Source organism: Astatotilapia calliptera, chromosome 14 (genome assembly GCF_900246225.1).
Source record: "Astatotilapia calliptera chromosome 14, fAstCal1.2, whole genome shotgun sequence".
In the NCBI taxonomy this organism is placed as follows: domain Eukaryota; kingdom Metazoa; phylum Chordata; class Actinopteri; order Cichliformes; family Cichlidae; genus Astatotilapia; species Astatotilapia calliptera.
The window spans coordinates 30,491,679-30,515,583 of record NC_039315.1 but is presented as its reverse complement, the minus strand read 5'-3'; the positions used below and the strand labels follow the sequence as shown (position 1 = coordinate 30,515,583).

The following is a 23,905-nucleotide window of genomic DNA, read 5'->3' as shown; positions in this document are numbered from 1 at the left end:
GCAACTTACAGTACTTGAGTATACTTTTCTGTTTATTGATTGACAGGTAGCATAGAAGAAGATACAGCAGGCACAAAATATAGCACTCTGATTGGCCAGTAATAATACAAATGCCTTTTTTAATCACTTTTTTCCATATTGTGTCATATGTCCTCTATGCTGAGCGCGTCACCTCCCCACAGACGTTTCCTGCAGTGATCCTGCTGGTTTGTGAGATTCATTTTGTATTTCTATAGAAAAAGGAACTACAGTACATTCATGTTGATTAACCTTTGAGCGAACAAGCATCTCCTCTTTGGAATAGATTGCTATAACATCGTCAGTGTTGATTCATAACGTGTATTATTACCACGTGTTTACACAAGTTGACCGTCGGCTCGGCCAGTGTTCAAATACATAAACGTATCGTAAATCTCGGCCTTGTAGAAAAAAGAGAAATATTTGTATACGAGTACCACATGATGCACTTTGATTACATATTAAAATACATTAAATAATTCAGTATTTGGCTAATTATTGCATTCGCGTGTGCTCTAGTCTATACTGTGTTATTGCACTAAGTGGGCCTCCAGTAGCAACCCTGTTAATCCTGCACTAAGTGCATATCTGCCCAGTGTCCTCTTGGGGGCGGTGTTGCTTCATATTTCCCATGACCTTGGCTTACAGACCACATATCTGATATTTACACAAATGACATGACAGCCATTAAAACTGGGATGTAACACTACCTAGTATTTATCGACGTTATTGTCGGTGTCACTGTTACCAAAAAGACAACAAATGGCTTTAGTTTTTCCTCTCCTCCTTCCTTCAGCTCCTCCTTGGCTTGTTAAGATAAGAGTGCAAAGCTGGCTGAGAAACCTGAGGTGACACTTTTAGACCTTGTAAGCTGTAAGTACATCACCTCCTTCTGCCACACGATCAACCAGGCAAAAGACAAACTTAAAGTGTGACGTACGTGCAAGTGTGTGTTTCGCTCGTGTCACCCCGGTTCGTCGCAAACAGTCTGGCTGTAACAGTGCGTGCGCCGAATGAAACAAACAATCTTCATTTCTACTTAAGTCGCCAAAGAAATTAAGAGGAGATAACGACTTCCTCCTGGGTACAAATATCAGCAGTATCGTTAACAGTCGGAACAGCAGGGTACACACAGTTATCAGTTATTGCACAAAATATACTGTATATTAAAATACACTAACTACTTATAATAGGGAAACTGTATTTTTTTTTCCTGAAACAAGAACACACCATCAAAGATGAAACCTTCAGAGTAAAAGAAGCGCTGATTGCTATGATCATGACTCTTCGTGGCTGACAATCTGCAATCAAACTAACATCTGAATGAAAGTGCTGAAATGCTATTGCATCTATCGCCTGTCTACCTCACGCACGTTATTTACAGATACTCGAGAAGACAGGGGCAACGGTGATGAGCACAAGCTTTCAGATTCTCTGGGAAAACTACGTCTTTTTCTTCAACACAAAAACACATCCAAATGACCAAAAGAGAAGAAAAAAAGAGTATTCTTTTTCCCTCCAGGCAATCTAAAAGCAGAAATGAACCAACAGTATGTACACTTTGCACTAATGTCCATTTACAGATTCCTCTGAGTGTTGAAGGGATTTGAAGGCTGTTAAATGGAAACTGTGTGAGCCGAATGTGTGACTGTGAATGCAACAAAGGGGTTTTGTCATTCTGCTGTGCGTGTGGGTTATGGGTATCTTATCCTCTGCGAAGTTCCCTCAGCTCTGCAGCCACTTTGCGCAGCTCTGCTTCAATCTCCAGCAGCTCCTGCAGATTAAAAAAACAGTTGCACAAGCCTGGAATCAGTGCATTTGTAATTTGAACAGACAAGCTAAGAGAAAGCATATTTTTCAACTATCCCAAACCACTGTCAATGTAACAAGAGACACCCCCCCCCAAAAAAAAAAAAACCCAACAAAAAAACAAAAAACAAAACATGCAATAATAAATGTTCCATTTAATGGAGTCTGGTCAAATTAAATTGACTTGTATACACCGACTATATACCAAGCATATTTACCTTAATGATTAATTGTTTGAATAAATGAACCACTGATTTTATATATTTCAGTTGCATTTCACTCTGACGTATTGGTCTTAATGCTTCATGTTTGATTTTGAAAGTGTAAAATCTTTTACTTTGTGATATACTGAATATTACAGTAACATACATTGTGATTTATCACCTTTTTTTAACCGCATGTAATGTCCTCAGATTTAAACTTTGTCAGTATTTGTTTTAGCCAATTAAAAAAAGTTATCTTACTTCAGTTATTTATTTATTTATGTGATTAAAAATGAGATTATCAAGGTTGCCAGGTCACATGACCCCTTTTGGTTCTGGTATTCCCAGAGAATTTTAATTTATTTAATAAAATGTCGTTATTTGGTGTCCCTTTAACAATACTACATCACCAAGGATGATATCATGATTCTATGGGTTCAATAACTACCAAGTAACTACAGTATAATTACACTGTAATCTGCAGTTAAGCCTGAATGTACCCATTAATTGTTCTAACTTACTTCTCCTTCATCTTCTTCATCCTCCTCTTCACCCTCATTGTCTTCCTCCTCCTGCTGCCCCTCCTCATCCTCCCTGACATATTCATCCTCATCTTCCTCGTCCTCCCCGTTTCCATCCTCCTCCTCCTCACCCTTGTACCGCTCCCGCTCAAACTGCCGTGTAGCCTCATCGCTCGCTTTCTCCATTACTCTCTTCTGCTGGGGCTCCTTCACCTCCACCTCCTTTGCTGCCTCTTCCTTCTTAAATCCAGTCTCTGTTTTCTCAGAGTCGGGCTCTTTGTCTCCTTCCTCGCCCTCCTCCTTCTTCTTCTCACTGTCCTCCTTCTTCTCTTCCCCCGTCTTTTGGTCCTCGTCTTCCTCTTTCTCCCTGCCCTGCACCTCCTGCTGTTCCTCCTCCTGCACCCGTTTCATCTTCCTGACGAGTTCATCCAGCTCCTCTTGCTTCTCCTTTCTCTCCCTCTCCTGCTCTGGCTTGCCCTTGCTGTCCTGCTCCTTGAGCAGCTCCTTCAACTCTTTTTCCACCTTCTCTTTCTCCACCATCAGTTCCACCTCATTCTTCCTCCTCTCCTCGAGCCTCTGCTTCTCCAAGTCCTCCACCATTTCCTCCTTCTTTTCTTTGTCCTGCTGCTCCTTCTTCTTGTCCTCCACCTTGTCCTTGTGCTCCGTCCCAGCGCCTTTCTGGATCTCCCTCTCCTTCACCACCTCATACCTCTTCTTTTTAAGCTCCTTCAGCAGCTCTTTGAGCTCTTCGTCATTTCTCTCCTCCTTGCCTTTCTTGGCGAGCTCTTCGGCAAGCAACTCCTCGAGCTCCTTGGCTCGTTCCTCCTCGTCATCCCTCTCTCTGTCTTCAATGCGCGGCTCCTCCATCACCTTCTCCTTGGTGTCATCATCCTCTGTTTTGTCTTCTTCCTCTCCCTCTGTCTCCTTTGCGAGGTTGCTCAGATCTCTCTCGTCCTCGCCCGTCTCCTCGAAGTCATTCTCATCCTTCTCATCATTGGCCAGATTGTACTCGTACCGCTGACGTTCATCATCATGCTCCTTATCTCTCTCTGAAAAATGGAAACAGTCAGTGTGACATAAAAAAAGACAACAAATATAAGTGCCCATGTTTTATGGGGGTTTTTTAGTAGTAATATCTTAAAAACAACATCAGACTGAGGCAGTGTGAATTTATGTGTACCATCATCAGCCAGTTTCTGCAGCTCCCTGAGAAGACCCTGATGCCTGTGCACCTCATCAAGTTCATCTGCAAAAAACAATTAGACACAAGCGAGCCTAATCACCGTGCAATCAAACCGCACACACCAAACCCTGCATGACACCATCTGATCTCTTAAGAACAGCTAATTGGTTACCTACCTGCTAGCTGTGGGCCACAATCGTGCGGTGACCCATCTTCATTCAGTGTCTCCTGAATAATACATTCAACCTAATGGTACAATACACACACACACACACATATTTTACAGTTGAGTAATTAAAAAGCAGCAGACTGATGGATGAAATTCAAAAATAAAGTCTTGTTCCTCACCTTTGCATCATTAAGGGGTGAGATTACTGGCCGGCTTCCCACTGAAACACAAACACAGACAGAGACGCAGAGTGAACACGGTGAGGCACGGAGGGACAATTGGACTAAAAATCAATGTAATCAGCAGTTTTCTATCAGTAAAAGGAGCTGAAACCTTGCACCACAGATGAAGTAGTTTGTTTACTTTCCAACCGTTTGCTCTGTGCGAGCGTAGGTGGAGCTGTTCCCTTGTTAATGTGCTTAACTCCCAGTCCCCCCTTCTCTCTCGCACTCCAGGATGCAGTCGTTCCCAGAAGCTTTAGCTCACAAGGTCGTTTCCCACCCGGGTTAAATCAGTCACCAATACCACACAAGCCAGCCAGTCATTAAAGGCACACTAAGCTGCTCTGCTGGTGCCTTTTCCTCACGGTGATACACTGCATCTAGCGAGGACCAAGAATCCATGTTCATTCTGCAGCCTGCAACCCTCTCCTTCATTATTGCGCGCCGGGAGCGAGGACTGTTTGAAGTGTGAGACGTGATGCTGCTCAGTTCCAGCAGCTTTATTCACTCTTTGTTTACAAATGTCATCGCACATGTTAACTTTACATTACAAGATTGTTTTTTGTTTTTTTTAGTGGTACTTTGCCATCACAATTATGAAGAAAATCATGCATAAATAAAGGCAAATATCATCAAGTCTGGGCCCCTGACATAAAAAGGGAAAAATAAATAAGTTTTTAACTGTCATAATATTTTTTGACTGACTTAAAATGCCTAATGAGCGTGTACTTCTATTAGCATGAAGTGCATTTTTCTTCCAAAACCACCACTGCCAAGCATACCACACTAACAGTGCCACCCAAAATACACAAAGGAGAATTTCTCTAAGGAAGTTTCTAAGGAATTACTCACATCTACAAAAAATATATATATCTCTGAGTCACATAATGGAAATCAACAGTTGTTTTGTTTTCTTAGTGTTTCTCATCAGCTTATTTATTAAAACCACTTCACTTTGATTGTGTCTATCAGCTAACAACAACGGTTTTGTTTGAAAGACTCCATAAAGGTTCACTTCATCAAACATGACTTCAAATGTTATGTATTCACAAATAATTATAAATAATAAAAGACACTGAGGAAAATTAAAGCTATGACTTTTATCTGGGCTCTGTGGGATCGCAGCTCGCAGCCCGATCAGTGCAGGATCAATACGGGACCAGCTGATACCACTGGTGCCCCCTCGCAGACACGTGAGCTGCCTACAGTTTGGCCTTTTAACAGTCTGCATGTCCATGTGATGACGAAGTGTGTGTGTGCAAGCTGGGACACCCCAGCACCATAATTATCACCGTGATCTGGCTTTATTTCGGCTTGTCCGCTCAGAAATGAATACATCACGTGTCCAAGTCAAATTAGTGGAGTACACGAGCTGCTCAACAAGCCCCCAAATGTCTGTCTGCATCAGGAATAGGTGCATTTATTATGGGGGGGGGGGGGGGGGGGGGGGGGGGGGTTGAAGGATGCGCAATATGGAGTGTTGGCTTTGACAGATGTGGAGCGGCAGTTGCATTATGCAGTATTATTATATCCATTTTAATGTAATAATAGATTTGGTTGTATAGTGTTAGGGTGGGGTTATTGCCCTCACACACTGCGACACAACTCTAACCCACAGCTTGTAGTATCCTCTATAGGTTACTGACAGAGCTGTGCGCCCCTGCAGACACGCGCGTGTGTGTGTGAAGCACACACCCCCCAGATTATAATTGATTACGCTGGCTCTCGCAGCGGCTGGCGCGTGCAGCTGAGCATCACGCGCACGTGTGCGCTGTTCCGCTCACCTGCGCGCGGAGCTTTTTCCATTTGGATTAGTAGCGGACAAAGCCGGGAATCCCTAAACACTGAAATACTCCTCTGTGTGTGAAATGTGTCTACGGGCAGAAGCAGCATCGCCCCACAGGCACACAAACACAAAGGTGGGCGCACAACAAATTATGTAACAACGCTCCTGTTTAGCCTATTAGTCTTAAACCCCTGCGGATTCCGCCATTAGGTTAGCATAAAGCGCCAGTCTGCGCCACAAAGTAGCGCTAAAACGCGTTTATTGTGTGTGTTTCTATCACAAAGCCGGCTCCATGGCGGTAAAAAGAGTAGCTGAGGTAGTAGCGTGTAAAGAACTGGGTCGTCTTCGGCTTAGCTTGCCAATTTTTTGCCGCCACTTCACACTAAAAGCGCCCTGCATGCACACAGTGTGTGTGTTTAATGGATGTGATGAATGCTTACCTCCGACGGCAGCCCAGAGAAACACCGCGGTTATCAGAATTCCCATAGGATCCGGAAAGTGAGGCTCCTGCAGGAGATAACCTTGAAATAACGGGCTGGATCTTCTTCACACACCCGCCGAGCGAGGTGGAGCCGAGCCGCGGAGCACAGTCCTCTGTGTGTGTGTGTGTGTGTGTGTGTCAGGTGACCGATTAAAGCCCAGACCGGTGCCAGAGAATCAGGTTGACGTCCTGTACTTAGCAAAGAATATTTGCGCATCAACTCTGATAACAGTAGGGGCATGCAGCTCTCCTTGGAGTCAAGTGAAAATAAATTAACTTAAACTGCGCTCTGTTTAAACCCCAGCCAACAAGCTCTTCAATGACACTATTAGGATAACACTTTGATTGCAGGCTCCCTGTAGGCTCCATCACCTCCTCTAGCTGCTGCTCAATTATTTTAGCAGATCACTTTGAAACAGCTGGTAATGTAAGGCACATTAACAGGTCTGTATGTCACCTTTGGGAGTTATTAAATATCCAACTGCAAGCTCCCTCCTTCAAAGGCACATAGTGTGTTTTTGTTGTAGAGCTAATCCATCTACAAGGTCTATATATGCAGCCCCCTGGAAAAAAACCCCAAAGTAACGATATTGGAGATATACACACTTTTTATTGCTTTTTTCTTATTGTTCCTCTAATTATCCAGACAAAAGACACCAGTTTCATTACATTAGACAAAGGAATGAATCTATTTACAGTGGTCTTCTTTCAAACACTGACAAACTTAATTCACTCTCAACGTTTTTTATGTCTTTTGAGGGACACGGTCAATCAACCAATCCACTTGCATTAAATAAACAAACAGTTATTTATTTATGTAGACGATGGCTTCTGTTTAGAGTGTTGAACTTGTGTTAGTGTCATCTAATTTTAGGAGCCGGCCTTGGTGGTGGGTAGCGCTGATTGGGTCCGATGTATTTCAGTGGAGTGTACTTTGGCTTCTCAATCACTTCCAGACTCAAGTAAGGCTGCAGGGCTCGGGGAACACGTATTGTTCCCTCCTGGTGAGAGAACGTAAGGAAGTATAGTCTTAGTTTCAAAACTTCTTGAAAACATATGAGAAAAAAGAGCTAGACTTTATCAATTCCTGTGAAAAACTAAATACACCCTCACTACTTCTATAAGAATTAACAGCCAGTTGGTGTTATTCAAATGCACTTAATTAATTGATTATCATTGAGTGCGAGTACCTTTACAAAAAGCAGAACTTTGGGACTTTGCTGGTCTGGAGCATTCAGGTGTGTGTTAACACGTGCTACAACCTTCCTAAGAGTGGACATCCCAGCAAATTTACCTCAAATGTTGGCTGTGCAATGCTCCGAGAAGTTTAATGGTTAAAGTTCATGATGGCACAATTATACAAGTACGGATTGTTTGGAAGTGTTGAAAGGAGAAAGCCTCTGATGTAGAAACAGAGCATGGCAGCATGAGTTAGGTTTGAAAAGCTTCAAGATTTCAAGAACAAGTCCTCTGTGAAAACGTAAAACCACGCACAGCCTATCAGCACCAACACAATGATCCAAACACAGCAGCAAATCAAAAGAACAGCTGAAAACGAAAAAAGAAAAAAAAAAATCAACCTGCTACAACGGCGAAAATGTTTAGCTCAGGTATATGCGATGTCAAGGTATCCATCTTTTACTACAGTCTAGATCAGTGGTTTTAAACTTAAAATATCTGTGGGCCACTTCTGTCATCTCGTGTGAGGGACACTTTAGTGTTCAAGTAGTACAAAAAAAAAACAATCACAAAAACACCCACAAATATTTCCAAAAATGTCGTGTTTTGTTTGTTTTTTGAAATTTCACATTTTGTATAACAAGACAAAGCTGCTAAAGTGAGCACAATTATTGTTCTCACTCTTAACTAACTGAAGCCTTTCACTGAACTACCAAATGAACAAACTGGCCAGACACGTGCCAGCACTTCTGCTATAATTTTGTTTGTATTTACCGAAATAAAAATGCAGACCTAAGTGTACACATTCGTTTTGGACTACGAGTGAAAATTGTTTTCTTTACAAATAACTCTCTCACTGAACTAACACACCCAATCCCTCATCACGTTTGTACTCTCTGCTCATATTGCCTTCCTATTAAGTCATTTTTTCCTTTTTAAAGAACTTATTGTAGCATTGCACTCAACAACAAACAAATCCTCCCTAACAAAAAAGTAACTTCACGTCAATATAAAGTAGGGGTGATGTGGGCCGCTAGTTTGAGACCCCTGGTATAGAGCCTGAACGTGACAGCTCAGTGGGTTTTAGAAAAAATTTAAAGATCCTTGATCTTGAAGTTCACCTGTACCATTCAACCTCAACCTGACTCGGTTGCCGTTTCCACTGCTGCAGTGAGACTTGCCTTTTACAACTTCTAACCCTTCTGTGGCTCTGTGTGCTGATTCAGAATTACAAAACAAATTATTCTTTGCAAACACAAACTGTCTTGTGGCACATAGAGTCACCAGCTTTCTTTACACTCAGTAAAGAAGTTGTCTCTCTCCCAGCAGCCTCAACTTTCCTTTGTTGTTCCACTGTGGCGTGTGCACGGGGCGCATTACTGCAGACAGCTGCTGTAACTAGGTCGAGTAAAATTTATTTAGAACCTCACGTGTATGTGCAAAGTCCCAGAAAAAAATGTTTGGAAGGCTAGGATGTGAGTTTGACAGAAATGATTTAGAGAAACATGAATCACAACAGTCACAACACCACAAATATTACACATTATACACTGTGTTAGGTAGATGAGCTGACGTTTTATTATGAGAAACATGAGGGGAATATACTACAGAACTGTCTTTCATAATAATGTGGGGGAAAAAACTAATGTGGGGGGGAAAAAAATGCTGCTAGTGTCTTACTTTGGTTTGGTGCGTCTCTAGGATGGCGATTACTGTTCGGGGGATTGCACACGCTGTGGCGTTCACCTAGGATGAGGAAGAAAACATAGATTACGGAGGTGGTATATCTAACCAGCAGCAATATACAGCAGTGCAGCATCATCTGCAGTCTTACTGTGTGGGCGTACTGCAGACTGCCGTCCTCTCTCTCATACAGGATGTTGAGGCGTCTACTCTGGTAGTCTGTGCAGTTGGACGCACTGGAAACCTGAGATACAGAGGATATAAAATGAGCAACAATTATAAAAACCAGTCCGTAAATTTATTCATGCAGGAGTGGTGTGAGTCGCTATTGACTGTACAAACTGAAAGCTTCTTGATTAGAAATAGAAATGAGGTAACTGGAAGTAAGTAGGTAAATGGGTAATATTTATATAACAGGGCTGACCTCTCCATAGCTGTTTCTCCCAGGCATCCAGGCTTCAATGTCATACTTTCTGTGTGCCGGAGGGCCAAGTTCCTCTGTCGGCATGTCTAGCACTCTGAAGAAGAAAATAGTCACAGGTAAGGGTCAGATCTCAACATGTGAGGGATGTGTAAAGTGAAAGTAGTGCTGCATTTTCTGTAGACATTGGGTGACTTGAGCTTTAAATCTACTTTTTTTCTGTTTCACTTCAAATTCAAGACAGAACAGGGTTCAACCAAACTCACTGCTTTATGACTACATGGGATTGTCAGCCTGTCAATGAGCACTTTAGAAGCATTTCTCCCCAGACTCGACCCCTTGGATATAAAAAGTCATCATTCTATCCTTTTAGACACATGTGTACCGTTGAAACGCAGCTCACCTGTTCATATTTGAATGGCCAAAAATGTGACTGACAAATCCTAATCGGGTCACTTTCCAGTCGAAGTTGAAGGTTTGTTTTGTTTTTTTGCTTTTGTTTTTTTCAGAAGTACTGAAATTATTCCAAGCTTTACCGAGAAGAAGAGGGACGAGGTCATAATGTCACCAGTCACCAACACATGTGACCTGGTTCTAGCCATACATGTCCTTTCCACAACATTACCTCCACCATGTTTTACAGATGATGTGTTATGCTTCTGATCATGAGCCATTTCTCTCCTCCTCCATACTTTTCTTAAACACCATTTTGGTTTCATTTGTCCACTGATTTTTTTTCCAGAACTGTTGAGGCTCTTTCAAATGATTTCTGGCAAAGCTGGCCAGTGCAATCCTTCTTTTAAAGGATGTACCAGTTTCTTATATCTGATAGGTTTCTTTTGGCTTTACAGCCTAATGGACTTTTCCACTTTCAATGGAAAAATCTCAATTTCTTTGGACCTCATATTGAGATTTCCAGTGAACTAATGGAATAATAAGGGTGCAAACCTCACCTGGCCAAAAAAACTAAACACTACCACGCTAATAATGGCCAGAAAACATTTATGGCCCCAATATGTTCATTGTGTTGCGCACTGAATTTGACATCACATCCTGTCTTGCTTCAGCCAGTCATGCACATCTTGATCTTTGTAACGTAGCCAGCTGTGCCATGGCCACTGCAGCTGAGTTGAAGAGACTAGTGTAGGATCTTGTCAGTCTATACTGCCATTTTAATGATATACCAGTACAGAAGCTCAGAGACACACGGATATACAGACGTTGGAACAGAAAGCCTGAGTTTGTAGTGGGAAAAAACAAAAAACACTGGACAAATTGTTGGCTTCTGTTTTTGAGTTCTTCTCCTCCTATATCAGCACTTATGCTTATGTGGCAATATTGTCTGAGTGGCGACACCTAGTGTTCAGAAAAATACTGCAGCGTCTTAATGTTGGATATAAATACAAGTGACTGTGAGATGATGTTGTGGAACAAAGCGACCATTGTAGTGGGTATACAGAGCCACAGAAACACGGAAAACAGTGTTTACACATCAACACTAAAAATACCTTTACACTTAATATTTTATATCTTTGGTCTTTTGTTATTATGCTCAGCTTTCCATCTTTCCTCACTACACAAAACTATTTCTTACAACCAGTGCAAGCAGCTGAGGAGACAGTAAGACTGTGTGTGTGTGTGTGTGTGTGTGTGTGTGTGTGTGTGTGTGTGTTGACCTGTAGTGCAGTTCCAGTGCAGAAAACATCTCTTTTTGCAGACTGACAAACTCCTGCAGCAGCTGCGAGCTTTCTTCTCCTGTCTCGTCTGCCGTCACTCCAAACATCTCCACCTGCACAGACGCACATAGAAGCAAGCAGCCGCACAAGCAAATAACCACTTACATTATCATTGGTTTGTCCATGTACAGCAAATGTACACATTAAACTTCTGTGTGGCTTCTGACCTTATTGAAATGATGAACTCTGTAGAGCCCCCATGTCTCTCTGCCTGTGTCGGTCTCCGCTCTGTAGCAGGTGCTGCTGCACACCGTCCTGCACACAGACACGACAGCATCGCATTACGTGTAATTATTCCATATATCTCAAAGTAAGAGGTGGGGTGTACCTCACCTGACAGGAAGGTCCTTCGAGTTCACTGCATGATCCATGAAATAGCCTGAGGGAAGAGATACAAATGGATGCATCCAGTTTACACATTACCACCCCTCTCCAGATTAAAGAAACGCAACTAAACATACAGAGATCCACGAGAGCTTTTCTTTACTGAAACCTGACTACTGATAAGTTGATGGACAGCAAGACACACGACATCTCAATTCAGCAATCGATCGAATACAGGATTGCTGTTAGGACTAAGCAAACTTCTCTCAGTTACTACACTCGATAGCTGTAGGCTTACTAAACAATACAACACACTGTTGCTGTATTGATACACAACCAGCTGGTTATTTGAAACTGTGAGGAAATGGAAAAAGAAGCTTTACCTGCCACCCCAACCTCTCCAGTTCCAGCCAGGTTGAGGTCTGGGAAACGTGCAGGGTCCAGTGAGTAGACTTGTGAGCTGTGGGCATTGGGCTGCATCCCACAACCCTCCTGGAGGTGGGTCAAATCAGAGAGCAGAGTGAGATTATCTGTGGCTGTGCCCAGTTACTTCAACGAAAATTTATATATAACTGCAAAACAATTCATTTAGAATAATTTAAATTTAAATTGTTTGAAAAATGAGCTGAAAAATGAGATTAATGCAGATGTGCTAGCACCAAAAGTGAGTCAATCCCCAAAGACTCCCATGTTAAAATGCTCAACTTTGCTACAGATATGAATATGTTTACGGCCTGGTTTTGAAAAATGGTTTTCATCTCTATGGCTAATTACAAAGGTTATGACAAGGTAGCCATGTGAATGTATCTGACTCAGTCATTTTCATTTTATTAAGGCTTTAAGTTGGGGGCATAGCCACTTTGAGTGACAGGTGAGTGCCTACTCATCAGCAAAACTGAGCTCCTAAACTGTGCTTATATCTGGCAAACAATAAACTCAAATTAAAGCCTTAAAATGAGGCTGAAAGACAAGACTACACAGAATAGTGAGTGTCTTGATGGATGAGGCCATCCTTTATGTATAGTGTATGACAAAAGTATTTTATTGTGACTTTAGAAACCTGAGCTTTGGTACTCACAAACACTGCACCCTTCAGCATATCAGGCACAACCATGGGAATGAAGCCCTGTAGGAGTCAAAGGAGGAATCCATGTTTGGCATGTCTAGATATTATATATATATATATAGATATATATATATATATATATATATATATAGATAGATAGATAGATAGATAGATAGATAGATAGATAGATAGATAGATATAATAATACACACTACTAACATTAATTATCCGGGGATCACATCAAATGACCAAACACACATACCCGTCGCTGTAGCGTGTCAAGGGCAAAGTTCTGGAGTGCAGCTTGAAGTCTGGCCCCGGCTCCTCGAAGATAGTAGGACCTGTGGCCTGAGACATGAGCTAGATGCCTGCAGCAGTGGACAGAGGAAATGTGAATAGCGCAGTTTATTTAAATTAAAGTAGCTTGTACTGTATATTAGACAGTGTTATAGTGGACATACAGTACAGTGAAGGACTGTAAACAACAACCAGAGTCATCTTCACCTCTGCCTGATGAGTCCTAACTCTTCCCCCAGCTCTACATGTCCTTTGGGCTTAAAGTCAAACTCTGTACCAGAAACACACACAAACGTTTGTGTCAGCATTCATTAAAAAAAATATTAGGTAATCAATTTAAAGTTTAGAAATCTGCACTTCTCATCTCATTAGTCACCTGGTTTCTGTCCCACGAGCTCCACCACCCTCGCCTGGTTCTCATCTCCTATTGGCTGGAAAGAGCAAGAGAAACTTATGCTTAGTGACTTGAGCTTCACAGTAAATCTCTCCCAAGCAGCTCAGGACAAAGTAGTGTGTGTGCATAGTGTATCCTGACCACATCAGGGTGTGTAGTGTTGGGCAGCCTGAGTGCTCGGCCATAGTGTTCCTCATCCAGCTCGGTCTCTTTGTGGTACAGATGATTGAGTCTATTGCGGATCTCTCTGCCCTTCTGAAGAGCTTGGTTGTACTCTGGAAGCTAAAGAATAGAAAAGAGCAAAGACTCAGAAGTGGTGCCACATGAGATTTATTATAGGTCAAAAACACAGGGGAGTAGGAAGGTTAACTGACTCAGTAACAAAAGAGACAAGGTTCTGAAGTGAAACTTACATTGGCGAGGGCTTTCTTGTCCTCCTTTGTCTGTGAGGAAAAGATCAGTTAGGTCACAGAAATCTACTCTCTGACAACAACAAAAACCTCAAAGCAGAGTAAATGATGACGCAAACCTCGATAGAAACTGAAGTTCATTCTGGTTATAATGTTTAGAGCTGTAATAACTATTTCTCACCACTAGTGCTCTGACTATATCACTGATGCGCCGCTTCTCTTCCTCCAGCTCAGAGATTTCTGTCTTTACTGCCTGGAGCTCCTGCCACACACACACCTAAAAGGTAGACAATCAGGATGATCGAGTCAAAAGCAAGCACATTAGACAGCAGTGATAATAAGCAGGTGTACATATGTAAAAACACTGAGAACCGATCAGTCAAATTTAACACAGTCGATCTAATTTTAAACAACTGCTTTGTTTTTTGTTTCCCAGATGATTTCATGGTAGGATATCTTATTTACAGTCACAAGTATTCAGACCAAAGACGTCACTTTTTATTATGGTAAGTAGTGTAGTTTTAAGGTCAGTCAGCATGACTAGACATTTTTGTCAATTTTTAGATCCAGGCAAGATTTGCAGTGCCGTCCATAATGTTAGGGGAAAAGACTGGGTTTTTTTCTGCCTCTGTACACCACCACCACAGTGGATTGCAAATCAGGGAATCAAGATGCAATTTAAGTGCAGACTTTCAGCTTTAATTCTCAGGGTTATAAAAGATTTTGTATGAAATCTTTACACATCTATGTATCAGTGGGAGTTTGTGGCATCACACGTTTGGAGCGAATCATGTCCCAGTTACATTTTAAGCAAATGCATGTGGAGGCTTATTGTAAAAACAGATTTTTCAGTGAAGCGATAACACCCAGAAAAACTTTAGAAAATAGTGACATAGGATAAAATTATGGTGTTTTAATGCCACAAACAGTACTTAATTAGTAACTAAAACCGCTTACAATTTTCCTCACATCGTCCCCTCGCAGGTCCCCTTTCCTGCTCTCTACATTCGCTATGACTTTGTCAGTCTCCTCACACACAGCTCTCATGTCCAGCTCAGGCTTGTCACTGTAGCCTTCACGGACATGCTCGTACAAACGACTCCGGACTCCATGCGACAAGCGATGCGGGACAAATACATTTACGCTATGCACTGGACACTGTCTGGCTACCGGCTTTAGCACAGCAGCTGCAAAACCCCCAACTTTAGCGACCATGCCGATGCAGGTCGCCATGTTTGTCTCTTTAGCTGAGGATGCGTTCATGGAGGTATAGGAACAATCAACGCCGTATTCTGTTTAGGCTCTTGCTCAACTGAAGTTTCTCGTGGTTATCAATGTGTGCCGAACATTTGAGGCAATGTTTGTGTATTTCATTATTATTTTCATTGTTATTATTATTATTAATATTTTTGATTTATGATAAATTTATATTTTTAGGTGTCAGTTTAACTAGGTAGCGCTAGTTCTGGCTGTTAAAAAGTCCGTATCTTCCATGAATGCAGCATGAATGCGGAAACCAGTGTTACCGCAGCTAGAAACCAAACAAATTTTTGTAAACAATTAAATTTGGAAGAGAGAGAGAAACGAGTAGTTATTTAACGCAACTTTTGTCACAGTGGAGGAGCAGGATTTATTTTTTTTAAATCCAGTAACAGGAAACGGCTCATCCTCCCCAAACAATCGTCACGGGGCAAAGGTCAGCCAATCAGATGAACGGAAGTTTACCGTTGCGGTAATCCGGTTCAGAGACGACAAGTGCGGCCGACAGGAGCTGAACTCAGTCACAATTTTCAGCTCCGTGAGCCCTAAAAGCTGCAGTTATTACCGGCTAACCACCGAGCTGAGCGTCTGTGTACACTGCCATGGTGGACTGATGTGTGTAACGACGAGACGCGTTTGCACAGGAGGAGATTTTTTTTCTTTTTTTAAGCTAGTTTGTACCTCCAGTTGGTGATGGTGTACACAGGGCTGGATGAGTAGCCTGACGAGCAACGAGTAGCCTGACGCCTCTTCACCGCAGGCCGGGACAAGCGTTTCAGCTGAGTCCGGAGGACCAAGACAACCAAATGCTTCCAAGTTTTTGACAATAAACGAGGTACTTGGATACAGTCGGTCTGCTCCAAACTGCCTCACCAGTTCCTGCTGAAAGTGAGACCCAACCAGCTTTCACGGTGGAAACGAGAAGAAGAGCAAAGGTAAATGAAAGCTAAAAAAAAAATCCCCCATCACAGCCTCTATGAGCAGTGTGCTTTGGAATTTTTAAAACTCCACCTTTTATGGCAAGTATCACACATGTGATATTAAAATCAACGAGTTTCTTAACATGCACTGTATTGCAATGCTCTCATAATGTGTGGCTAGGAAAGCATACCTTTTTCTGCCAGTGATTTGGAGGTAGGTGCTATCTGGGCCATGTGTCCACAGTCTCTGGGTATAATGATGGTCCTTGGATGCATAAAGATCAGCCTGTTCTGTGTTTGCTGATGTTAAATGCATAATGCATGTGTATAATTCTCTGCTTGTGTCCACACCTTCAGATGAATGCTGTGCGGGGGGGCACAGTCACCTGGCGTCCCCAGCCGTGGCAGGACGGAGACGGGGGCGGAGGGGAGCCTCTGTCAGACAGCGACTCAGAGGAGGAGGACTTCCCCGATGACAGCACCACCCCGCTGGGGGACTACATAACTCATGGTGGGACATTAGAAAATGACAAGGCTGGGGTTTCTCTATTCCTGCACAACATTGGGCTGATCTTACCTTCTGTTGCCACTCTCTCATTCCTCCCACCTCTTTCTTCTCTGTCTTTCAGGACTGAAGCAACTCCTGGATGCTCAGCAGCTGTGTGATGTTACCCTCCTTGTTGAAGGAAAGAAGTTCATGTGTCACAGGTATGATTGCCATATGTTACAGGGTATGGAGATGCAAGGGTCTAATTGCCTGACAATAAGTAATTATTGACAATATTGGGAATAAATAAGCATGTTGATGCATGTTTTCCTGTGTTGGAGCCCTGACTTTGGTGAACAGGACCCTATCTCAGATGATAAAACCTATATAATATCCTTCATATCTTAAGTCTGAAGTACAGTTTGCCTCCACAGCATGACTTCTCTTTTCCACCTTTGACGTACTGAGTGTGTGGGCTCATCCATAAAACAGTAGAACAGCAATGTGCATCTCGGCCACTGTATTCAAGGTGATGATGCAACATGGTGGTTTCCACAAACCAGTGCCTGCCCCTGTGTATTTACAGTTTTTGTAGTAATTACACACTATCAATATGTAATTATGAGAGCAATATCAGAGGAACGTTGTCTTCACTGTGTAGTGTACCACTGCACATGGTTGAAATGACAATAAAGCTACTTGACTATTCCTTTTTCCCCTTTTTTTTCTTTAGTAAACTCAAAAACATGACTTGAAGAGCTTTGAACACTGAAAGACTGCAAAATTGATTTTCTAGCACTGACAAATAAATGTCCCTTTTATTTATACGCTCTGGTCCTTAGGTTTTTAGACAGTGTTATAGTTTTTGTCATTTTACCTCTGTATGCCACCACAGTGGATTTTAAATCAAACCATCAGTAAATAATTTACTTGGAGTGCAGACATTTAGCTTTAGTTGGAAAATTAAGGAGCAGTACAAGGTGAGACCTGTTCTCTGTCATTTTGTAACAATTTTCAGTAGTTTTCAGAGGTTCAGAGGAATTGAGATGAGATGCCTGACATTTAGAATCCATGGATGTCACCAAATGTTGTGTTTCCTCCAGTGAGGTGTTTGTTTTTGGGTCTCTCTGCATTCAGTTTTGTATTTAGTAACTAAATAGCTGCTCTGTTGAGTTAGGATCAAGTGACTGACTTGGACATTGAACAATCTCACATTTTTCTTGCCTTAAGAAACTCTTGGGTTGTCTTTTTGCTTTGGGTCATTATCTATTTGTAGTTCGAAGCTTTGTCCATTCATGCTTGCAGAATTTGTCTGAATCTGAGAAGGGAGTGTAGCTCTGTGCTCATCGTGATAGCTTTCTTGATTTGGATTGACACAGCTTTGAAACTTTGTATTAAAGTGAACAGCTACAGCTCTTTTATCGCCTTAAAATGCTGTGGAATAGCAAGAGAACCAGCCTCTGAAAAAGAGAGCTATGAGCAGGTCTAGATTATTGTGATTTTTATATAATGATGCAAGTGACTTTGAAAGAGTGTGCATTGGTGCTCATCTACTGATGAGCTGAGAAGAGCCTTTTACTAAGGCAGCTCATCTGGCACACTAGAAAAAGAGACAAAAGTCACATCTGCATTATGTTTGAAATTCCAGTGTGATTCACAGCAGTGTCATTTCCCAATGTTTTTGTGCTTTCCAAAGCTATCACAACCACCATTGCCTCAAGGGCAGAAGAAGATAAAAAGCCACATGTTATAATGTGTAGTTCTGCATGAAAATTTCCCGTCAGTCAACTGCATGCATTTGTTAGCACTGATACCCGTGGTTTAGAGTGATATGTAAGAGAAGACAGGGCAGCTTGTCCTTCGGGAAAATGGTCTGCTTGGAAGAATAGTTATTGCAGTAGGGTTGAAGTGCAGAAACTCGCCATTAAAAGACGTGCAATGGAAACTTCAGTGTTACAAAAACTGTAAAGGCACAGGTTTAGGAGTGGAGTATAGGAACTTACCAGATGAGTCATCCTTTGCTATATTCTGAATAAGAGCACCAGTGTGTGTGATGAAAAGAAAGAAAACAGTTCAAGCCTGAAATTTTTAAAGCTCTGTAATGCTTTTGGGAGGTATTTGTCCTGTTAGATCGGGGATGTCAAACTCATTTTACACCATGGGCCACATACAACTGACTTTAAGCTTGAGTGGGCTGGACCAGAAACTCCCCTTTCAGTCAGTGGACAGAAGTGTAAATACAGTTTAATCCCTGAGATATCGCAACGTAAAAAAAATAACAGTAATTTCAAACGTATGTCTCTGTTTTTCTACATGTTTCTATAGGCACTATGACTGTTTGTGCTAATATAAGATTACATAAAATTACAGACTGTCTTGTAATTATGCAACATGAAAGTTTCAGTTTTGTTAAGGAATTTATTTATTTTTTGTGTGCATCTATGGATCCATTGTATAAAACCTAAATTTGTACAGTAACAGGAAGTTTTCTTAATTGTTTATTTGTTACATTTTGTTGTGGTTCACTTTAATGTCTCACCCATCTACTTCTTCTTTTCTTTTGACTCTCCCTCGACTTCTCTTTGCCATCAGAGTCCTTTTAGCAGCCGTGAGTCCGTACTTTCGGGCCATGTTCACCAGCCCGCTGGTGGAGTCTCGCCTCACAGAGATCCGGCTTGAGGAAGTGACGCCATCTGTCATGGAAACCATCATCCAGTTTGTGTACACTGGGGAGGCTGGGCTCTCCCTGGATACAGCTGAGGATCTGTTTGTGGCTGCCAACCGGCTTCAGGTCATGCCCCTCCAGGACCTGTGCTCCAGGTAAAGTTAATATCCTCAGTAATTAGATGTTACAGTTCAAGTGGCTACGTTTTTACTTTGACTTTAGATTGTAATTAAAATAAAACCTATTCTGTTTTCTAGATGAAGATGGCAATTAAATCATCTTGTGTCATTCCCTTTTTCTCTTCTTCTGTTTTTCTTTGACATTTTTCTGCTTTTTTTTTCTCACTTTAAATGCTTCAGGTTTCTTTTTGAGCACCTCTCAGTGGACAACTGCCTGGGGATGTACTCTCTGGCTCGCTCTCACCATGACCAGCTCCTGCTGCGTGCCTCCCTGCGACTGGTAGCCCAGCACTTTCCCCGGGTGGCCCGCCAGAAAGACTTCCTCCTGCTCGACCACGGCACCTTAGGCAGTCTTCTGAGCTCCGACCGTCTGGGCGTGGACTCGGAGGCAGAGGTATATGATGCGGCACGCCGCTGGGCAGAGCACCAGCCTTTGGATCGCTACGCTCACATGCCGGCGCTGCTTCACCACCTGCGCCCCGGGCTGTTGTCCCAGGAAGAGAGCCGAAGACTGAGTCAAGAACTGGGGCCAGCAGCAGCAGGAGAAGGCCTCGGCGGGCCTCTCAGACCACGAGAGGGAATGTTTGAGAAAAAGATTGTCTGTGTGGACCTGACGCCTCGGGAAGATGAGTATTTAGCTGCAAGAGACTACACGGTGGACTGCTTTGATCCTCGGACAGGGAAGTGGGAGAAGCTAGCACCACTCGGCTCACTTGTCAGTCCTGGCTGCACAGCTGTGGGCGACAGGCTTTTTGTAGCTGGTGGGATCCTGCGGACCGGCTCTGTGTCTGCAGCCGTGCATGAATACGATGCTGTGTTGGACCGCTGGATAGAGCAGCCTTCGATGGTCCAGCCCCGGGCCATGCTAGGCCTCCTTGGATGTGGAGAGTCACTCTATGCTTTGGGTGGCAGCAACCGCTCAGCTCTCCTGGACTCCAGTGAGACTCTGGACCTGACCACACTTCAGTGGAGTCCTGGGCCTCGGCTACCGCTCCCCCTGCGCGCCTTTGCCTGTGCAGCACTACGTGGAAGACTTTACCTCCTGGGTGGAACCACACTTGAACAGAACCGAGCTGTGGTCCACTCAGGCGTGCTTATTTATCACACCCTGACAGACTGCTGGACACGTGTGGCACTAGATTCAGGTGCCACCTGCCTCGCTGGAGGAGTAGCAGTGCGAGGTGGAGTGTGCGCCATTGGGGGATACATGAGGGATACCACCAAGTTCCTGGATGGTAACTACACCAACCTGGAGACTTTGGACGCTACAGGCCGTGTGCTGTTTTTCAGAGAAGGCAGAGGGTCAGGGGTGGAGAGGGAGGTGACTGGGGGAGGGGTGCTGGTCAGCGCAGAGCAGCGAGGGGGAGCGGGTGGCGGAAGTGACCGAGCTCCAAGCCCCGTCGTTTTTCCGGGGTTGCCTCGGCGGATTGCAGCAGGGGGTGTGGCCAGGTGGAAAAGACGGATTTATGTGTTGGGAGGGGAAAATGGCTCGCGCTTTTACGACAGCGTGTACTGTTGGAAACCCGGCTGGCGCAGCTGGGTTCAGAGACGGGAAAAACTTCCGGGAGATACCGGAGGCGTGAGCCAGTTTGGGTGCACCACTCTAAAATTCCCTAAAAAACACATCCTGTCCAGACTCAGACTAGCCAAAGAAAACTGCAAGAAGCCCTCTGACTAGCTGAGCAGGAAGCAGTGAGACTGAAGTGAGGGTCATAGACACAGATTTACTCCAAGGAGAATCAGCTCCTCCATGGCTTCTTGAAATGTTGAATTTTAAAATGAAGTCACGTGGAAAATAGCATTTTATACTATCTGAGTTCAGCCACCAAGCAGGCCTAGAATAGACCGGATCATCTGAAAGTGTCACAGATACATCAGTAGTCAAACAGGCAGTAGGTAGAGGCAGAAACTGGGGAAAAGTCAGGCAACGTGCACCTGAATGTAACTGAATCCACTGTTTGTCCTCTATAACCCAGAAAAGGGCCTTCACTTGATTGAAGTGTGATGTTATTTTAAGCTTTTTTTTGCTGTTGTAATAACTCTAAATTTGTGGATTTTCTTTGGACGCATTTAGTTTAGACACAAGGATACTGGCACATTCCTGTTCACTTTATTTCCCTAAATCTTTTTTATTGCTCTCCTGATCTCAGCCTGCAAAAGCCCTTTGATACTGCAATTTACAGCACACAAAACCTGACTGGATGGGAAATGTATTGTAGAAAGTTTTAGAATAACTGTATTTATAGAGCATCTTTGAAAAAAATCTAGAAATAATGGGTGTTGAAAGAAAGAAAGAGAAGAAATGAGCCCATAAATCATTGAGGTGATTGTAAAATAGATAATGGACTTTCTATAGCCTTTGTAGTGTTGCATTCCTGAAGACAGGAATACAGAAAGTAATGTAATGTAAGAAGAGCATGGATATGAGTTTCTAAGTTTTCTGTGAGTTGAAAGGATTTTTGATGGTGCAAGAAACAAGAGTGAAGAACAGACTGGACCTGGTAAACAATGCTTGATGTCAAAGATGACACGCACACATCTGGGAGTCATTTCAATAAATTGTGTGTGGAGGATTTCAGAGCAGCCATTGTCTCAGCCATGTCTGACACTTTTCTAATTAAGATGCAAAATGAAGGTTTTTGTTGTTTTCACAGATTCATTTTGATCCCAGGTTACAAAACTACATTAAACAGCTTTTCTAATGGCTCCAGCCCTCCCCCCCCCCCCCCCCTCTTTTTTTTTTTTTAGATCAACAATATCAAGAAATTTGTGGTTGATAAAACTTTGAATAACAAGCTGATATGTTTCTTTTTTCATCTGACATAAATCATTTGGCACTGATATCTGAAAGCCATGGTACTTGCCGAGATGCCAATATTAGTCAACAAGGCCATTACAGCAATGAAAGGCCAATTCACCTTGTTTTTTTTTTTATGAGTTCTGATAACTTATTATATGATAACTTATTTACTGTAGATATCTTAATTCTAATCATTTACGGCTATTTAAGTTCATTGTTTTTAATTTATTACATATTCCCTATCGTGGCCCTGCTGTATTATCTTAACAACCTCCACATGTGAGCATGATTGGGATAAATATTCTAGACAAAGAGTGTGTAACCTAACAGAAGTGAATTTCCTGGTAATTCTGACTAATACGTTTTTAAAAAAAAGTTTTATATTTGTCTGAAACCCCAATGTTATCCTTTACACTAAGCTTTGAGCAACCCTTCAAGTCACTCCCTGTATGAACCTAGACTCTTTTAGCTCCGCCCACTTTACGCCAGCTTTCTTCTGAGTGGCTGCCCAGAATAGGAATAGGAAAACAAAAACAAGACGTGATAGCTATGGCAGCAAGTCCCGGATGAGCTTCGGGGAACCGAACGATCCAAGATCACGCGAAATCGTCAACAATCAAATCCAGCTAACTTACTTAGCGAGGTACGAAGAACGGGCCCCAGGTCACATTGTAACCAGTACATGTATTCCAGAAAGTAATGAAGAGAACAATATGTCCCCTTTAAAAGTGTTTTGGTTAGAAAACACTCGAGTGGGAGAAACGGAAAAAATGAAAGACTGTATTAACACATTCAGTGAGTTCTTTTAATCAGCTGAAGGAAACTAACTTTGTAGTTAATGTGATATCTAAACCCCTCTTAGAATTTGACCTTCAGTATCCTTGTGTCTAGACTCTGTTACATATCTTCCCTCCATCTTGAAGCCAGTTCAGTCTCTGCTTGATTCAGCAGACACGTGAAGCTTCAGCCGTAGGACTTTGAATGTACTTGGCATGGAGGTTATGGACTATCTAAACACACATTGAGTAGCATTGCACCTTATTTATTTATTTTTTAAAAGTATTTTAAGTCTTTTGTTGTTTCTAAACATTTGTGTTGAGACTGCACTTCCTGGATGTCCTGTAGGTCTGCTCAGAAATGATCTGCTGTGACTCTAAAACGCACTAATAATTATTCAGATGCCACAGAGATTAGGTCACGGTCAGGTTTTGTTTTGTTTCATTCTAAATCCGCTTTTCTCCACTTTCCACTGATAAATAATTTCAGAATCCAAAGTCAAACCGTCCTCTTATCGTTCCAGTTGAAAATGTTGCGCTAATAGTTTCTCCTTCAAGGTTGGAAAAGTGGAATTTCTCCAATTTTCCCAGCTCGCTTCACAGGCAGCAAGTTATTTCTAGTGGCCATAGTGACTTCCTAGGCTGTGCATCCCCATTAAATACTGTGGTCTTTATTTTATGTAGTGCATACTAAATGATACTTTGCTTACTCTAATTTATTCTTGCTTTATATTTGTTAAATACATGGACGTGAGCTGAGTTTCAGGATTCCCTTTTCCTCTTCACTGCTGATAATCAGTCCAGTTTGGATAAGAATTATTCCAAGTGCTTTGTTGGTACAGGGGATTCCATATGTTTTTGGGAAATGACAAAATTTTAATATATTTGCCACCTTCTTTGCCGTAAGTTTGTACAAC

At 42.5% G+C, this 23,905-nt stretch overlaps 2 protein-coding genes and 1 long non-coding RNA gene across 3 annotated transcripts; 1 reads left to right on the top strand and 2 right to left on the bottom strand.

Moving 5' to 3' along the window:
• Positions 1-14: 14 nt before the first annotated feature.
• Positions 15-2,581, bottom strand: LOC113036557 (uncharacterized). The gene is made up of 2 exons (XR_003274463.1): positions 2,552-2,581; positions 15-1,792 (listed from the first exon to the last, which is right to left on the bottom strand). It is a non-coding gene; the product is annotated as an uncharacterized LOC113036557 (long non-coding RNA).
• Positions 2,582-6,981: 4,400 nt separating this feature from the next.
• On the bottom strand, positions 6,982-15,177 carry sars2 (seryl-tRNA synthetase 2, mitochondrial). Its single transcript, XM_026192878.1, has 16 exons — positions 14,859-15,177; positions 14,083-14,178; positions 13,905-13,934; positions 13,633-13,773; positions 13,474-13,528; positions 13,305-13,368; positions 13,063-13,168; positions 12,813-12,860; positions 12,118-12,226; positions 11,744-11,789; positions 11,578-11,665; positions 11,351-11,463; positions 9,678-9,771; positions 9,405-9,497; positions 9,251-9,316; positions 6,982-7,392 (listed from the first exon to the last, which is right to left on the bottom strand). The coding sequence occupies exons 1-16, from the start codon at positions 15,162-15,164 to the stop codon at positions 7,252-7,254; spliced, it is 1,596 nt and encodes a 531-aa protein (XP_026048663.1). The 5' UTR covers positions 15,165-15,177; the 3' UTR covers positions 6,982-7,251.
• An 822-nt stretch (positions 15,178-15,999) lies between these two features.
• LOC113036485 (kelch-like protein 12) lies at positions 16,000-22,131 on the top strand. The gene is made up of 5 exons (XM_026192877.1): positions 16,000-16,096; positions 16,439-16,592; positions 16,711-16,789; positions 19,161-19,388; positions 19,593-22,131. Exons 2-5 carry the CDS (start codon positions 16,439-16,441, stop codon positions 21,088-21,090), a joined length of 1,959 nt encoding a protein of 652 aa, XP_026048662.1. The 5' UTR covers positions 16,000-16,096; the 3' UTR covers positions 21,091-22,131.
• Positions 22,132-23,905: the final 1,774 nt, after the last annotated feature.

Coding starts and splice junctions, on each gene's coding strand:
- LOC113036485 (XM_026192877.1), top strand. CDS start 16,439: ATGAATGCTGTGCGGGGGGGCACAGTCACCTGGCGTCCCCAGCCGTGG. Junction 16,790..19,160: donor AAGAAGTTCATGTGTCACAG/GTATGATTGCCA, acceptor CTTTGCCATCAG/AGTCCTTTTAGCAGCCGTGA. Junction 19,389..19,592: donor CTCCAGGACCTGTGCTCCAG/GTAAAGTTAATA, acceptor TAAATGCTTCAG/GTTTCTTTTTGAGCACCTCT.
- sars2 (XM_026192878.1), bottom strand. CDS start 15,164: ATGAACGCATCCTCAGCTAAAGAGACAAACATGGCGACCTGCATCGGC. Junction 9,498..9,677: donor GGAGAAACAGCTATGGAGAG/GTCAGCCCTGTT, acceptor TCTGTATCTCAG/GTTTCCAGTGCGTCCAACTG. Junction 9,317..9,404: donor GTCTGCAGTACGCCCACACA/GTAAGACTGCAG, acceptor TCCTCATCCTAG/GTGAACGCCACAGCGTGTGC.